Genomic DNA, 18,826 nt, shown 5'->3' on the forward strand with positions numbered 1-18,826 from the left:
TAAATAAATGGGTCTGAGTTGCATGGGTGGAGCGCAAAGTTAAATAAGTGGTGGGCCACGGGGGCTGGACCAGATGATAGATTTTGACTCGAGATGGGAAATGTTGGAGTGGCTATTGGGTGCTCGATTTGGTTTACAAAATATAAGGATAGGTTGAATTATAAGGTGACTTATTTTCACAAAGATGTCAAGGGGGGATCTCCTAGCCAGGTAACTACAATCCTGTACATAGATTTTGGCCAAGCAAAACGTCAGAACGTCCCCCTCTGCTGTTACAAGTATAATAAAGAGAAAACCTTCTATCAAAATAATTCATTTATATGGAAATAATATTTGGAAACTATGTATTCTACTTGGCCAGTACTAAAGCTTTCACATTCAGTATTAGGATATGTAACACTAACAAGACTTATTCAGGGCTAGTGCCTGTACTTCATATTCTGTCAGGCATAACCCCTGAGTAAATGATGACCACCTTGTACTTAATACAACTGCTAAACACTTGGGTTACATCCAGATTTTCTGTTGTTTTGCTCAAACAACACAAATGACAACATGAACCTTTATTGTAATGCAGTTTTCATGTATGACCTTTATATTTTTGAAGTTTGTAATTTGTTTATTTAACTTAGTGCATTTTTCTTTAGCGGTGTCTTCTAAATCCTTCAACCTGCAGTTTAAAAAATTAAAAGAAATCAGCAAAATCTTAAGCTAGAAAGATGTAAATATGACTTGGTGTTAAGTTTTGTTGTTTGCCTTTATTCAATATTTTAAGATAAGATAAAATACATATATTAAACCTCACACATAATAACTATGTCTCAAAAAAAGGCTGTTGTAGTGGAAAACACAACGAGGTGCTAAATAGTGAAAAGATCTTATTTGGACTGTACACACAAGTAAAACTATTTTCATTATTAATCGCATCATTGCATTGCAATAACTGCTGGAGGAGGCATTGATATTTGTTCCATCTGTACATTTGAAAGTAATTTGTCTGCTGTGAAAATGTTTATGATTCTTATTTATTTGAATAACAATTTTAAAAATGAAGCTGTAAGGCGTTCAGAAAATCTTTCCAGGGTTTAAAAGGCTTACAGACCACTGCTTTTGAAGATCACAAGATTGCTGATTCACATGTAACAGGGCAAAACACTAATTTTACATGGGTGTGATGAGACGTTAAGCCGTTTTAAAGAGCATGAAAAGAGGCCGCATGAAATGATATTAGCGCCACCGTGTGGTAATTCTTTCAAACAGCACATTATTATAACCTTTGTCACATTTGGGCCTATTCATGCTGTGTAAAATCCTCATTTATGATTAGTTAGAATGGTTGGTTAAACTCATATTAATTTAACCATACCAAAGGTAGCCTAGTTCAGAATCATTTAACTTTAGCTTTGAAACACAGACTTTACCATGAGTATTGCTGGATTAACAGGCTAAGGGAGTCAATGATCAACGGCTTTTGAATTGTCCCTTCAGGGATCACTACCAGGTGAGAACCAGTACTTGAGCAGAAATGATCAAATTATTATTTAAATAGTTAACTGACAGAAAAATAACTGATAACTTTATAGCTGATTGATCATGTAGGTACTTCTTAAAGAAAGTTATTTTTTGTTGCAGCTACAAAGGTTATTTCCGTAATTCTGATAATAACGCTACCCTGTGCCTGAGGGGCTCTTTGCGTATATTTCTTGACACTTTTTAGGATTAAAATAGGGTCTAAGGCTGTTTCTTTTTTACTTCTCTCGTGGTTAGTGCTGCTTCACAGTACTCTTGTTGTCAGATGCTGATCCACACAAATTTCATATTGTCACGTGGTATCTGTGAGGCTAAGTAGCCTCACGTGCACTCATAGCAACCATAAGGCAAATTGTGCTGTTATTCATTACCTCTAAATTAGGTGCGGTGTCATATTGTCAGTGTAACAAAGCAACCCAATGAAAGAAAACCGTATCAGTGTAAGTTTCATGACATGGTACCTTCATTTTATTATGCTTTATTTTATTTCGTTAATGAGGTGTTTTGTGGGACTGATGCAATTACTGGTGTGCTATTTCCAACCTTTGAGAACACAGCCTGTTTTAATGATATTCCAAAGCACTACCAGTTAGTAGATTGTTGCCTGTGAGGCCCAAAAAGCAATACATATACACACACACATATACATGGTTGAGATAGAGGGGCGACTTGTCCAGGGTGTACCCGCCGCGACCCTACACAGAATAATCGGTTACAGATAATGGATGGATGGTGTACATCCATGAAACGGAACATTTTTCATTTGTGCTTTGACACGTCAGCTGTAGGAACCGGACACATTTAGACGTTGTACACGCCGCACTTCCTGACTCCTCTGTTGATTTTCACTTACATTTGTGATGTTCACCGATGTAACCACTTTACACGGTAGTTGTTTTCTTTTGTTTGTCACCTTTATTAACATGCTACTAGGTTGTGTTGACTGAAACATAGGATAAAATCCATTTTCCTTTGGTAGTCTCTTTGAAATACTCGTTTGTGTTTTGTTGGTTTGGCATGCTGTCATTATCACCAGGTAACGTTGACATTATGCATGAATTAATCAGGAATACTCTAACGTTATTATTTCAGGGGTGTCAGTATAATTTTTCATCTCATGTAAATCGTTTGTATGTATTCATATTGTTTCACAATTATTCAAATGGAAACTCTGTTTACAGCTTTGTTTACTTATGTATATGCTGCCTTTTATGTAAGGCTAACGAAACTGGCTAACTTAAAGGTAAAAAGTACAAATTACAGGTAATAACCGGATTGGTCCGTTCCATAATCGGCCTTAGGCAATGTTTTTTTGACTTATACATAGGGCAGTCTGTTACTCCTTGTACTCTGGGACCCTTAATTTTTCAGAAATGGGGTCCTAAATGTTTCATCGCTTTTAATTTAACACAGTTCTGGATTTTCTTGTGTCCACCTTTGTCATTTTCTTAAAGATTGAAGATTGAATTTGGCTGTTAGTTACCATCCTAGGAGTCATAAACTTTTTAAAACTATTTGTTGATAGTTTGTTTAAATGTAGTCAATATTTCACTGCTTACACAGCAGGTTGGAGGATTTTTTTTTTATGTAAAGATTTGTGTTTTAAAAAAGCTTGTCTATTAAATATTATGTTACTTACTTTTAATATAAAAAACTTCGCTGTAAATCATTGGATTTGTCTACCTCCCTTAAATGGATTTGTAATCTCTTTGGGATCTAGATGCTTAATTCATTATAGCTCCAGAGACTTGAAATTAATAAACAGCTTTTTAGCTGTTTCAATTAATCTTCAATTAATCAATTATTTTTTTATTTTTTTATTTATTACAGATTTGCAGAGGGCTCAGCAGGATTGACGCCCATTACTCCAAAATGGAAGTTTCAGATTCGAGCACTCACACAAATGGACGACAGAGAAAGCTGGCAGGTGCCAGGCTTCCACATGAAGGAATAATGAACATAGACAGGGTTGAGACGAATGCCCCGGAACTAGATTCAGAAGAGGACACACAGGGTCTTATCAGAGGGTCAGACTCAGAGGACAGGAGGCGCAGAGCTCGGCCTGGGATCCGTGGCGAGTTAGGGAATGTGTTGCTGCTTTTGTTTCTGTATGTGCTGCAAGGTATTCCTCTGGGACTGGCTGGAAGCATTCCTTTAATCTTACAGAGTAAAAATGTCAGCTACACAGACCAAGCATTCTTCAGCTTTGTCTTTTGGCCATTTAGTCTCAAGCTTCTCTGGGCACCACTGGTAGATGCTGTTTACTTCAGCAGGTTTGGTAGAAGGTAAGAAGGATGCATGTTTATTCTTCATGTTAATGTGTTACTGTACTTTTTTCTTCACACTGCACATTATTTTCCTGTTTATTTCTGTACCCTCCAAAACTCTCAACAGAAAGTCATGGCTTGTGCCTACCCAGTACCTGCTGGGATTATTCATGCTGTACTTGTCTGTAACGGTTAATTCACTGCTACAGAGTGAGGAAGGACCAAACGTGGTAGCACTTACTGCAGTCTTCTTTATGCTTGCATTCCTGGCAGCCACACAGGTAGGCAAACAAAAACATGTATTCAGAAAGACAAATGCATTCAAGTAGATTTCGGTCCAGACCTCCAATTGATCTCCCTTAAGGACATAGCTGTGGATGGCTGGGCCCTGACCATGCTATCCAAAGAGAATGTGGGTTATGCATCTACATGCAACTCTGTAGGCCAGACGGCTGGCTACTTCTTGGGGAATGTGCTCTTTCTGGCTCTGGAGTCTGCTGATTTCTGCAACAAATACCTCAGAATAGAGCCTAAAGGGACAGGCATCATTACCTTGCCAGGTATCTTTTATCCCTTTCCTAACAGAATTACAAGTAATACTTTTTTGGATGTTTGTAACAGCATAGTAATTGGGTGATCTGTTAATTAAAGTGTATTTTCTGATGTGTCCTGTGTCTCTTCCGCAGATTTCCTGTTTTTCTGGGGAATGCTCTTCCTGGTTACCACAACACTAGTAGCTGTCTTTAAAAGTGAAAATGAGCACGGAAAAGGAAAGCGGAGAGTCCAGGAGGAGACACAAGGCGTCATGGAAACCTACAAGTTGCTCTTCTCCATAATCAAAATGCCCGCAGTCTTCACCTTTTGTGGCCTGCTTCTCACTGCTAAAGTACTTAATTGTTGCTTGATAAACATTTGGTTTACACTTATAATACTAATTGCAACACATTGCTTCTGTGCTGCTGAACATTGCTGTCCTCTGTGAATTAAATGTTTGCTGAATGTCTTCTCCATATGTTTCAGATTGGTTTCTCTGCAGCAGATGCTGTGACAGGTCTGAAGCTGGTGGAGGCTGGAGTTCCCAAAGAACAGCTTGCCTTGCTGGCAGTGCCCATGGTGCCTCTGCAGATCCTTCTACCATTGGTCATTAGTAAATACACAGCAGGGCCCAGGCCTCTGGGCATCTTCTACAAGGCCTTCCCTTTTAGGTTTTAACACACACATACATACAAACCCATGCATATACACTTGTAGCCAACAAAAAGATAACAAACTGCTGCTGTTTTTTGCTAGGTTGCTTATAGGGCTGGAATATGCTCTGCTGGTGTGGTGGACTCCCAGTGTAAAACAAGAAGGAGGGTTCCCTGTTTACTACTATGCCCTAGTGCTCCTTAGCTATGCGGCACATCAGGTTTGACATGTCTTAATACTTTTATTATTCCCCCTTTGAACTGTTTTCCTTCTACAATCAAGTCATTGACATAGTTTTTCTTTGTAATAGTATTCAAGTGATACATTGATTGCACAAAAGTGCATCTAAAAATATTTAATAAAAAGTATTTGACATTTTTTAGAGATGAGGAATGTAAACTAGTTGAAATTAGCAGACATTCCAATATGATGCAACACTAAAGCAGTAAGATGTTAATGGAAAAGAAATGGTTAGCAGTTGACATGTCAAATTGTCTGCTGTGAAGTAGGCTAGCGACAGCAATTTGTCATTTTGTGTTCTTTTTAACTGTATATATTCAAACCATATACATGCACAAAAATTATATGTAAGCTTTTTCCATGTTCATCAAAATATTACTTGAAAAATGTGTTTGTGGATTTTTAGATTTTGTACGTAACAATTAGTAACAGTTAGTTCATCATCACTCAGTACAGATTTATGTGGGCCAAGAAGTGTTGAAGGTTTCTTTCTTTATCCTTTGAATCATACTAATTTCCTACCTCTGCTCCCAGATGTCACTGTGCAACATAAGAATAATTATACCAAGAACAATACTTATTATGTAGTTCTTGAGCCAACAAATCCTTTTTTGTTGTTTGTTTTTCCCTATCTTTTGCCATTAGGTGATTAAGACCAATAGATGATTCAGCCCACATTTCAAATCAGATTAAAGGTTTCAAATGTTAATGTTTATTTCAAAATTGTTTAGCAAATGTTTCCCTTGCTTTTATCCAAGGTGGCATTGTATAGTATGTATGTGGCCAGCATGGCTTTTAATGCCAAAGTCAGTGACCCAATCATTGGCGGGACCTACATGACCCTTCTGAACACAGTGACTAACCTTGGAGGAAACTGGCCTTCTACTGTGGCTTTGTGGATGGTGGATCCACTGACCTATAAGGAGTGCCAGGGTGCTGTTAGCCAAAGCTGTGGCTCTCCAGAAGAAGCAGGGGTGAGTAATCAGGGTGAGTGGGATGAGACAGTGTATGTTCTCAGATAGAAAGTCTGAACTGACTATTATTCTTTTGTCCTTCTGTCCTCTTCTCCAGCTGTGCGTTAAGGAGGGCGGTGTTTGTGTGACAACACTGGACGGCTACTATGTAGAATCAGTTGTATGTGTTGTGATTGGTTTAGCCTGGTGGGTTTGGTTAGGGAAGAAAATGAGGCGGCTCCAGGAAACCAGCCCTGCTGAATGGAGATGCAGAGTGGGCTAATAATGACACTGTATCATCAAATGCAGACACACTTGATCAGCTGCACCTCTGCATATACTGCTCCAAAGTCTGCTAAGTGCTGGACATACCGTAATTCCCACCTCACCCATGTGGTTTAGATCTTTTGAGTCCTGCTCTTGTTGTTAGTTTAGAAAACATTCTCAGTTTCTCATCATCATCTTAAAGTACATACAGTTGAAGAAATGCACCACTACTGCGCACATTATATCTTCTGTGGAGGTAAATATCCTTCTTATTATTCATGCCATTGGTAAGAAAGTTTTAAAACTGCATACTCTGCTGCTGAAGCTAGCTAGCTTAACCAAATCAGAGCTGAGTCAATGAGTAATTAAAAAAATAATCCTCTGGGTTTTGTTTTAACCTGCTTGGATCACCAAATGGTTGAGCTGGTTACATGTAATCATCCCAAAACAAATTGCAGTAAAAATAACTAACTGAAATTTCAGCACAACAGAGTCTCACACTGGTGTTTAGGCCAAAATACCAGAGTACTTTTATTATTTATCGGATATTTATCATTTATATAAAAATTCTATTTTTGGGATTTTTGTTGCAACAAACATTTGCTGACAAACTTTGCATTTGGCAGTCAATGTAGGTTAAGCCCAGAGTAATAAGATTTATTTCTACGCAGATCTATACTTTTTTTTTTTTTAATGATTTAATTTTTTTTTTCTCTAAAGTTTGTTGTGCCTTGCTTAGCAGATCAAACGGTCTTGACATTGAAAATATCCAGCAAAAAGAAGTCAAAGCTAATCTTTGTGAGCTGGGTTTCAGTCAAGACAGGGAATATTAGGATAAAGTTGTTAAATAAATGATACTCATTGTGTAACATTGATTATAATATTGTTAGATAACACAAAACCACAACCCTTTAATACTTCAGTTATTTTATTCCTATTTTACATGTTCCATGTGTGAAGACCAGTAAACATTCCTTAGGAATGAATCTAATTTGCACAGTGAATTTTGCATAATATCAAACCATTATCATCAATGGTTACATGAAGAAAGATGTCAAAAATATCATTTGTATTTTTAGTTATTTTACATTTCCCCATCTTTGCTTATATTTGATAAATCTACTCACAATATTGAATACAAGAGAGAGAGTGTGGCTTTTAATTAGATGAGCTGCTTTTGGCTTGTCCCTTCAGGGGTCGACACAGCGGAATGTGTTCTGCAGGTTTAACTGTTCAACTGTTAGATCATATTGCTCATTAGTAGCGTCTGGTTGATAAAATATTTTATCTATTTTATTTTATTTTTTTAAGTTTCAAGAGGATGACTAATAACTAAAGAATCTGCAGATATGACTTTACTCATCATGCCCTGTCTTTCCCCAACATCCCAGTAGTCACACAGCATTTTCAAGACTTTTGTGGCTACTTGTGAAAGAGCAATATACTGTATGTTAATTTTTAACACATCAGCTTATTGTGATGGTCTTGAAATACTTTCACATCCATAAATCACTTTAGAAATTCTAGACATTTTCTTATAACAACTAAGAAAAATGTTCATAAATTCAGATCCTGGAGCACCAGCCTTGTGAGAAAGTTTAGAAGCAAATTCTCTCCTTAGGTTTAGCGTACTGTAAGTGAATGTTACAGTGTTTTCTTTGAAAGCCAGCATTGAGAATCTAATCAGGGGTCATGTAAGGATAAAAGAGGATAAGACTTCATTAAGTTTGTGGTTTCTTATGCTTTGTTAATGACAATGTAAACAAGGGGTAAAAGGTCAGTTTTTGATTACTACGATAGCAAGGTTTTCTTGTAGTTTGTTGCTAAAATTTGCATACCTCTATTTTGAAATGTCAAAAAGACATAATGCATATTCAGATAGTATAAATGTTACTTAATCAAAAATTTAAGTTAATTTTTAATTTATGAAGGGGCATGCAAACTTTTGCAACAATGTCATTTTCATTTACCTTTTTTTTTAAAGCTCTTTTACCATTTGTTACTTCTAATGATTAAAGAACATTCGTATTAATAAAGTGTGCATTATTATTGTTATTATTACATTAGGTTGAGGGTTATGTTTAAAATGACCTTTTAAGGGGATGCAAACCTAACCTTGAACCTTACAAAATAATGCACATTCAGGTGACACAAATGTCCTTTCATCATCAAAAGTTACACAAATGGTCAAGAAATAAAAAAAGAAAAAAAGTGAAATGAAAATGACATGGGTGCCTAAGTTTGCATCCTCCCTAATAAATTATTAAATATTGACTTTAACTTCAAAGAACAATTTAATATCTGAATGTGCAGTAATTTAGTTGATGAAAAAAATATTTTTGACCCTTAAAATAGAGACGCAAACATTTGCATCCTCGACCACCTCTGAAATGCACACTGCTATACATTACACTCATGTTGTAAGTTGCTTCTTAAACTGTTAATTTTAATATATATTTTTTAAACTATATGAATTACTTTACTGTGATGTTTATTGGGCCTTTCATGTTCATTGATTCGAGCATGTCTCTGTAAAGTCTTTTTGCCATTTAGATAGCACAGTTATATACGTTTCCCCCCAAATGTAACAGTAAATGAACTGTGACTTTTGATTGAGCACATGTACATTACTTCTTAAGATGTTTTTTGATCAGGGTTTCCAATAAGTTTTTTTTTTTTGTCAGCTAAACTGACTTTTTGGTGGTGGTGAATGTTTTTTTTTTTTTTTTTTTTTTTACGAATCCTACAATGTTACCTCATACCCTTTTAAATTGTAATTTTCTTTTTGTTTTTATAGTTTCCAAATCCCCACCTACAGAAAAAAATAAATGACAGCACTGAATGGCTGTATCATAAACAATTTAAAATGCTAGCAGCAATGTTCCGTAATGTTCTTTCATAAGCTGCAACATCGATAAGATCTGAAACAAAACGTACATGAACATTAAAAAAATGCACATATGAGGTCTCTGGTTCTTTTCCTGAATTTCTGGATACAGATGACTTTATGCACACAAAGAAAACACTATGGACCCTTTTTTTTTTTTTACATTTTATTACAACTTTCCTTGTTTTTCAGGAATTCTAAAGTTTTCCTCCTAAACAAGTGAACACCGATCCAAGAGGCTGTAAATGTTGCCCCAAGTTTTTGGAGCATTAAACCAATTGCAGACAGTGTCCAGATCAACTGGTGCCACAGTCTCCAGTATAAATTCACTCCAGTGCCAGACAGGACCTGACATCCAGTCACTGCTGAGGCCCACAGTCTCCTGAGTGGCCAGTGGGGGTGGATCAAACAAAACAGCAGTGAGATCAGTGTGATGTTTTAGATGCTGATAAGAATGACGCTAACGTTGCATAAAGCTGAATTATGTGGTAGCGTGTCAACTAATCTGGTGATACATCCCATAGTAAAGAAGGCTCGAAGAGAAGATAACTGAAGTATGGATCCCACATCACATCAAATAAACCAACATGTCATCCACAACGTCAATGATGAACAATTAACTTTTCCTTTTAATTTTGGCTGTATTCATCATTGAGGTATAGCATAGTTAATGCATTAATTTTGTAAAACCTAAGACAGTTATATTCATCAATACTAGAATCTCTGCTTGTTCACTGCTCACAGTAATTTTTGATCATTTTCAGTAATAAACCTAATTTATATAATTAGGAGATTGAAAGCATTTCTTTATGAAGTACTGTCAAAAATCTCCCAATGGAAGTAATTTCTTCACTGCCATTCATTTAAATAGTACAAAGCACTTTGGACATAACTTTTTACAGTAAACTGACTGCATGTTAGTTTAAATAGCTTGCATACTGTGTGATACATTATCGCCTTTGATTTCTAGATTCCATACTGGCTGTAGCTCCGTGTATGATTTCCGGTCTTAGCAGTCCAACTCAGAAACGGGGGGAGTGAGGGGGTTCAGAAGACAAAGGCCAAAAGACCTGAGGTGTTGGAGGACAAGTGGTGGGAGACTGATGTCATTGGTAGCTCTTAACAGCAGCACGCTGCAGTCCTACATTCCCACACAACTCCAGGTTGTGACAGTATATGTAGTGTGCGGATGTGCAATTTTTGATTTCATTGTCTCCGGCATCCATAACTTTTTGCTTTGTTACTTAAAAAGTATCAACACAGGAAAAAAATGTCTAGAAATAAACTCCTTTAGAGGTCATAGGTGGGTCATAGGTTCATACGTAGATGTTCAGGCCTATTGGCCATGACGGGATAAGCTTGCTGCTTCATGTGAGCCAGGTTGAGCCCGCCAGGCTGACGAATGGGAAGAGGGGCCGAGGCCTCAGAGCTGTTTGTGACGTCCATCTGTTCTGGGGTGGACAGTTCCATGGCCTGGTCCTGAGATGACTGGAGAACACTTGGTCCTCTGGTGAGAGGGCTCCGGGGCCAGCAATCTGCCCCTGAGAACTTAACTGGACTGAAGGCAGAGGAATGGAGAGGGAAACGAGATGCCACAAAGTGTACAATTATTTCAAAACAACACAAATTTTTTTTCCAACAATATAGGGACAAAAACCCACACATGAACATTGCCAGTCAACCTATCAAGCATACCTTTGTCTCTTAATGTGCTTGCTACAGAGGGCTTTACATACCTGAGAGGTGTTCTTGGGCTGCCCATAATCCGTCGAGGTGAGCGAATTTTTGGCTCATATGAAAACCTTTCTTTGATGTTTTCCAGGACTGATGGAGCGACGTATGTGAAACCCTACAAAACAGTGAAAAACGTCAGAGATTAACACAGGTACACTTGGTGCATGACCACAATGTAGGGGTAGGTTGTAGATTTATTTATTGTATTATTACTTCAGCGTTTAAAAAAAAAAGGCACATTTTTGAAGCATTAATGACCAATTAAAACCGGAGAAAATGAAGTCAGAGAAGTTACCAGGAAGGCCTGATTGGCACTCTCACTGAGGGTTGAATCATCCGGGCTATCAACTGGTGTCTGACTGGTGAACTTTGAGTCAAACTGACTCACATCTTCTGCTGACTGCTGCAAAGATATAGAAGAAAACAGACCATAATGAGGAGGTAGAGCAACGTGAGTAGATGTGTCGGCTAACAACAAAAAACAGGACAAGGTTTGAATCATGAGAAGACCACAAGAAAACCTTGAACCACTCAGGTGGCATCATTTACAAACACAGATCAAAACAATAGAAATACTAGTAATATCCACCTCAGAATTAGACATCTTAGACATCTGCTCTAGTACTTACCAGGAATGGTTTGAAGGGAGGCTCTACTTTCCGAGCCAGCAAATCCTCCCAGTTGATGTGTCTAAAGAAGGGATGAGCCTATGGGACATCAAATGCAAAAGCAATGAGCACAGGGACGTTTAACATGGCGCCTCAGTCTGGGATGATGCTTTTCTATATAGATGGAAGTGTGAGTGTTAGTGCAACTTATGTTTTCAGGACGGATAAGTTACACTTAAACTGAAGCAAAGGCCGGTCCAGAGTTCTCACCTGCACTTCTGTGGCGTCTCCTGCTCCCCCTCCAAGCCGTGATGAGGCATTTCTCTTCAGCAACTGTAGAACCAGAAGTCAAAAATCAAAATACTGCTCATACGGCAACTCCATGCTTTCTTGGGATGAACACCTGTGGTGTGTTTCAGTCAGCAGGTTTAATGAAAACTGACTTGACAGAAACGTTTTAGCTGCATAAGCAGAGATCACTTCAACTATGGATCAGTTATTGGGATTTTCTTCACAATTTTCTGTGTGTTTCTGTTTCCTCCTGTCAAGTCTTTGGGCCATTTCAAGTAAGTAGTAAGTCATACTGCTGATTTCAAAGCAAGTATTACATTTGTAGAGGTTTGTCAGGAGATCAAAAACTGTTGATATCTGTTACCCTAGACCTAGCTTTTCAAAATAAAGACAGAGACAGCATTCTCTGAAATCTCTGCTGATTTTTCTAAATTCTGTGTGAGTATGAGCAGACTGCGCACAGTAAAACATAACAGTAATATCTTATATATAAGATAAATAAAATATAACTATTTTCTCAGGTTGTGTTTTTAAAGATAAATGTGCCTTGTAACACATTTACATTAACAATGCGCATAACTGCACTCAGAGCTGACTGAACTGAAAACTCCCATGAACTCAAAGCATTGGTGACCTCAGAGGTCAGGGTTAGGGCAGATATACCCAAAGTCGCCTTCAAAGAACTAGCAACGACAAAGACCAGCTGCTGCATTGGCTCATTTTGCCTTTGTCTAGGCCAACAATTGGCGATTGAACACACCGCACTATCAACTCACCATTGGTTTGGTGTGTCACGGCCCTTGGGTTCAGAATTTCTGGACACTTGGACTAATATGAGCTGCAAAATAATAAGTAGATACCCGTTTGAGGAGATCTCTAGCTTCTTGTGTGAGGTAGGGCGGGAGGCTGAGCTTGCACTTCAAAATCTTGTCTATGGTCTTTTTTCGGTTTTCGCCAGTAAATGGGGGCTACAGTGGAAGAAGAGAGAACAGAGATACAAAGAGAACAAGTATTCCAAACTCTGATTAACTTTTTTATAACAGTGTATCGTTAAGATTGAAGTAAATTTTTAACTGACCGCTCCTGTGAGCATGTCATACATCAGAGCGCCCAGACTCCACCAGTCCACTGCTCTATTGTGTCCACTTCTCATCAAGATCTCTGGTGCCCTGTAGTGAAATGTGTGCAAGACCCATATTAATGCATTAATCGGTGACCATTTCCAGCGAGCTTGCCAGGAGGAGAGCAGATGTACTAATGAGTAAGGAATTTAAGTGTACGCATCAGAAGAGACAGAGAGAAACAATGTGATTGAAGATGTGGGAGTGGAGACTTACATGTATTCGATGGTACCACAGAATGTGTGGGTGACCGTGCCATCATGAATGGACTCTTTACACAGCCCAAAATCTGTCAACTTTACATGACCTGGCAGGAAAACATCACAGAATCAGACAGGCTCATTTCCAATTGTGCTGAACATATACAACTACATTCAATCACAATAGGCCCAAATGTTGAAGGAGTTGTTGCTGTTTGTATGATATTCATAGTTATTGCGCATTTGGATAGATATATTTGAAAACATGTACAAAGAACCTGGAAATGGCTTAAGGTACAACTCCCTTCAGAAAGGCAGCAAGCACGAACACACACACACACACACACACACACACACACACACACACCTTGGCTGTTGAGCATGATATTTTCCGGCTTCAGGTCTCTATAGATAATGCCCTTCTGGTGCAGGTGACCCAGAGCCATGGAAATCTCTGCCAAGTAAAAACTACAGAGAAAAAACAAAACAAAGAAAACAGTTCTCTTAATCTGACATATTCAACAATGTAACACATTTTTATAGCAGCCAACAGTCGAAAATGAATCTAAATCACAGATAAATATCTTTCAAGCTGAGTAAAAAACATACAAATAAACAGTCCTTACCAGGCTGTGTCTTCCATGAAGATGCCCTCCCTCTCCAGCTGCATGAACAGTTCTCCTCCTGCACATGAGAACACATACTATACACAGTTAACACATATATTATACCTATAGGCCATGTTACAACAAATTTGAACATTCACTCAAATTCTACTACACAGTCAGAACATTTTCATCTTCAATTATATTTTAGTAGTCAGGCAACATATTCATTTAGAATGTTTAAGCTTTTAAGCATTTTATCTGTATATTTCAAAAAATATTATTCTGGGCAGATTATTTTTACTGTATTTTCGCACACATCTCTGTGTGTATATGACATATGTACACAAGGCTGCTATCTAGTAACTTTCAAATGATCGTGGACTTTTTCTAGTCTGTTTAGGAACCCGATCTGGAAACTTTCTGGGAAACACTAGCCCGCAAACACAACCTGATTCCTTCTTCACTATTTAAAATATTAATAAACTACTATTTATTAAACAGAAACACATTTGCCCTATGATGACAAACAGAAATGAGTAAAAAACCACAACTAATACAAAATGTGTATACTTTGGATTTTGTCACTGGAGGAGTTGATCTGTTAGAATGTACAGAAATTAAAGCTATGTGGCCCGATCATTTTGGCTTATCCAACACTGATCTAATTTAGACTATAGTCATGATTCATGAAACAACTGTGATACAAACACAGTGATTTCACACCACATGCATTAATATTCCTTCAGTGTGTGTGTTTGAGCCAGATGTGTATACTGTACTTGTGTGCACTGCTTGTACTGACCACTCAGATACTCAAGGATGAGATACAGCTTTCCTCCTGTCTGAAAGGCATAGATGAGGTCAACTATGAAGGGATGCTTCACCTCCTCCAGGATGTTCCTCTCTGCCTTGGTATGGGCCGTGTCCTTGGCATTGCGTACAATCATAGCCTGGTGTCCCCAACCCGAAGAAATGTATAAATGTTAGTCAGGAGGCAGATGCTACAGCTGGCAAAACACAGTGTTTTAATTACTTCAGATGTAAAATGACTCAGAAAACGGGTTGTGTATAACTGCCGTACAAACTGCTGGACTGTTTGTCCTGCATGACTGAAAGATGATGACGTATTCGACTGTTGAGCAGTAGAACTCTGACAACTGATGGAGCTCCAAAAAGGCAGACTGAGATTGTGATAAGCTCTTTGATTTCAAGTTCGCTCTACAAGCGCGCTGACTGATAGGTTTCTTGACATCTGTTTTCATTAAGGGCCATGCACATTTATGTATCGTGTTTCAGCGCCGAACCGGGTGTGTGCTCAGTTTAGAGGGCTACCAAAACATGTTAAAAGAAACAAATTGCCACTGATACAGAGCTTGTAACTATTGGTCTTTACGTCTGTAGTACGATCCAGGCGATGTTTGGTCAACACCTTTGATTAAGAGTTATTTATAATATTTTCTACACAGACTCAGAGCCATAATTCTTGCAGGTTCCCTCAGTGGATTAATCAACAGGCTGCATTAGAAATAATAAGCAGCAGGGACATTTAATTTCATTACAGAAGACAGTCGTGAATCATGGGTATTGTTGCTATGTGCTTTGTTTTTAACTGGGTGTGGTGTGCAACATTTAAATTGCTGGATCCAGTTTTTCATATATAGGATTATGATTTTTGTGAACCTCTGTATACAAAGAGGTTTTACTCTTGTCTCTGAAAATGTCTCTGAATTTGATTCATTACTTATTGTTTTGTCTTTAAAGAAGACACAAATTACTTAAAAAAAACTTAAAAAGTGGTTTGATTTTCAAGCTTGATGAAAAACTGTAAGTATAAAAAGTTTGGGCAAGTCAGGACTGATATCTTTTTCTGATATGTTTCATAAATATGGCCAGTGGACTCAATCCCATCTCTACAGGACTGTTCATAAATGCTTGCAAACGACTGACATAACTGGCTGGCAGGTCTTTAACATGTCACTTGGGGTCATTTAGCCAATGAAGCGGAAGCAGCATCTATTGAAATCTAATGGGCTATGGGAGAGTGTTTAAGTGCCAAGGCTGCAGCAGAGCAGCACACATGGCAATCTACCAAACAGCACTGAAATCTTACCCCACCACTGGCTTCAAGGGCAGCCAATATTTGCAGACAGAAGCACCACAATGTTTATTTGTAATAACAAGCATGCAATTGTGTTCATAGGATACAAACTGAGAGCACCTGTTTATCACAAACTATTTTTTATTGATAAAAAATTACCTTTTTTAAAACTTTCATGGCAAATATTTTGCCCGATGCAGCTCCAACAACTTTTCGAACTTGAAAAACCTGCACAGAAAAAAAAAAGTTATTTGCTCGTTTCTTCATCAAATTGTTGAAATAATAGGTCAATATGTCACAATAAATACTACAAAGATTGTGTATGTTAAATGAACTTGATCATATCAGAAAACACCAGTACCTTGCCATAACCCCCTTTCCCCAGGACTCGTAGCAACTCAAAACACTCTGGTCTGATGCTCTCTGTCCCCTGATTGACATTGTCCTCGGATATCTCAATCTTCTCACAGTCGTCCATGTTGCTGCAGAGATGTATTCAATGCACATATATATGTTAGTCTGTATTTCCTAATTATTAATATGCTCGTATCTATGATTACTCTAAACAATTGCTTAACTTAGAATAGATTTATTTAGTTTTTTCTTAGTTACTTTCCTGTAGTTACATCCATGTTGGTATTTTGTCAATCATGATTATTTAATTTTATTTTTTAGGTAATTGTGCGATACCACTAGCTATGATTTTCTTGATTTTGGACTAATTAAATTTTATGAAATGCAAATCTGAGAACTGACAATACTCTTTTGCACGCATACAATACTTTTTACATGGTGCATCTATGGACTTTTGATTGCTCCAATTTGTATTTTTATGTTTTATGAAATGGCTATTACACCAATTTCTATGAATTAACTATATAATCATAAATGGACGCAAACACAGATTGGCACATTGAATACTTACAACTCAAATCCACTGCACTGGTCCATGATATCATTGATTTGAGACTAGAATAAAAAGTAGAAAATGCAACAAAGTCATCATCAAGTCAACAAGTAACTGCAGGAACATTGGTGAATAATACATGAGCATGCTGCTCTGTTTGGTTTCATGACTTTTTAAAAAACACATTTTATTCAATTTCCAAGTGTCTTTTGATCCAGCTTCTCCAAATGTTCCCTTTCTCGGTTTTATATTATTACAAAAGGGTTTTGGATTGTAGGTCAAAGAAGAACAACTATTTGATCAAATAATAATAAAGCCCCTTTAACACTATATTGTGTCATGGAGTACATTTAGTCAAATTATCTGATTGTTTACAGAGAAATCGTTTGTACAGGTGCTGTGATGTGAAACTTACAAACAAAACAAAAGCTGAAATGATAGGGTAGTTTTCCACCCCATGCTACTTGATCATCAACAGGATGCAAGATATCTAGCAATAGGCCAAAAGTTTTTTTTTTCTAAACAATATGTAGATGTGCACCTTTGATTAATGTTTACATTTCACTTTTAAATCACTTCCAGTAGGTTATCGTGTTTTTGCTGACAACTAGAGTAGTTGACATGCACATTAAGCAGTACATGGATTATAACAATCAAAGCATATATTTAAAGGCACAGTGCATTTCTGCAGCATTGTTGTGCTGCTGTTTTTCAGACTGTTCTTTAGTTTAGTGTGACCAGAAACAGGCTCCAGCTTTCAGTGCTCACAGTCCCACTCTGGCAGAGTCTTGCCAAAATAAATTGTTGCACCCCGAGCCACATTTATCACTGCAGCACCTTTGGCCAAGTAAGGCTCTGCTTGCACAACTCCAACGTGACAGCTATGATTTTTAAACTTGACAGCATGAACAACGCATGCATTTTATTACAAGATAGTGTTGCTATTAAAATACAAGTGACAGCTCTGTCATTATTGCAGTGAGACAAACGGTGGCGGGCTAGCGTTAGCCGGCGCTAACCGCGTTAGTAAAGGCCTGAGAGCTCCGGCAGCAGGAGCAGGCCTGCGGTGGCTGGCAGGCTACCAGGCTAACAGTTAGCTACTGAGCTGGGGGAGTTTCTGCTGTGACAACTCTCCCCGTTACGTTCAACATCTCAGAGTAAAAGTACCTCCTCATTCTCATCATCGGAGACATTTTCCTCCGGCTGATCCAAATCAATATCAAACACTCCAGCCATGGCAGCGTTTCGCTAGGATCGCTCTGTCACAGACCGCAGGAATAGCAGGCGTCCCCCACCTCATGGACAAACACACACCGCCGCCATAACCGGCTACTACACGGAGCATGCTCACTGCAGCTCCCATCTGAAGGGGCGGTGACCAGAGACTTGCCATTCTGTGGCAACCCAGATTGTATTCGCTGCTAATTCAATTTTAATTGAACCCTCTTTCCGTTGTTACTCATTACAAGACTTTACTCCACAGTTTCGATTCTCTATTTGATACACACACATTTCGCAGAAACTGAACAATAATATCGGAATCAAACTTATCCTGCAAATCTAGGACATACTAAATGAACAATTTGAACTATTCCTGACAATAAGAATAAAAATAATAATATGAATAAAATTGCATAATTATATATATGTTATATATATATAGGTATATATACAAAATATAAAATGTTTAACTTTAAAAGTATGCATTAATGGGTGTAGATTATTAAAAGAAATTTAATTTTATGTTGCATCAAATCCAATTTAAATGTACAGCACAATAGAGTGTATAAAAATGAAACGGTGTTTACTTCAGTAAGACAAGCTGGGGTGTCCAACAAGTGGCTGACTGGGAAAAGAACTGGCATTAAGCAGCAGGGAATAACGTCACTGGTAAAAAAATATATTTGCCAATAACTCTGTTGTACGG

General features: G+C 37.8%; 2 protein-coding genes across 3 annotated transcripts; one reads left to right on the plus strand and one right to left on the minus strand.

The window, feature by feature from the left end:
• Positions 1-2,328: 2,328 nt before the first annotated feature.
• Positions 2,329-9,182, plus strand: slc33a1 (solute carrier family 33 member 1). Of its 2 annotated transcripts, none has more exons than XM_067507434.1 (9): positions 2,329-2,418; positions 3,361-3,815; positions 3,925-4,078; positions 4,162-4,357; positions 4,484-4,683; positions 4,818-5,002; positions 5,088-5,205; positions 5,984-6,199; positions 6,297-9,182. In XM_067507434.1, exons 2-9 carry the CDS (start codon positions 3,403-3,405, stop codon positions 6,459-6,461), a joined length of 1,647 nt encoding a protein of 548 aa, XP_067363535.1. In that variant the 5' UTR covers positions 2,329-2,418; positions 3,361-3,402; the 3' UTR covers positions 6,462-9,182. The 2 variants fall into 2 exon arrangements, with proteins under 2 accessions (XP_067363535.1, XP_067363537.1); XM_067507436.1 differs by lacking the exon at positions 2,329-2,418 and adding an exon at positions 2,425-2,566.
• Positions 9,183-9,943: 761 nt separating this feature from the next.
• rps6kb1b (ribosomal protein S6 kinase b, polypeptide 1b) lies at positions 9,944-18,253 on the minus strand. Its single transcript, XM_067507437.1, has 15 exons — positions 18,067-18,253; positions 16,918-16,961; positions 16,354-16,474; positions 16,152-16,220; positions 14,697-14,844; positions 13,913-13,970; positions 13,654-13,754; positions 13,303-13,393; positions 13,044-13,134; positions 12,826-12,933; positions 11,945-12,007; positions 11,696-11,773; positions 11,362-11,469; positions 11,069-11,181; positions 9,944-10,890 (listed from the first exon to the last, which is right to left on the minus strand). Exons 1-15 carry the CDS (start codon positions 18,133-18,135, stop codon positions 10,641-10,643), a joined length of 1,512 nt encoding a protein of 503 aa, XP_067363538.1. The 5' UTR covers positions 18,136-18,253; the 3' UTR covers positions 9,944-10,640.
• Between the last annotated feature and the right edge of the window lie 573 nt (positions 18,254-18,826).

The sequence above is a fragment of the Channa argus genome, chromosome 6 (assembly GCF_033026475.1).
Source record: "Channa argus isolate prfri chromosome 6, Channa argus male v1.0, whole genome shotgun sequence".
Classification (NCBI taxonomy): Eukaryota; Metazoa; Chordata; class Actinopteri; order Anabantiformes; family Channidae; genus Channa; species Channa argus.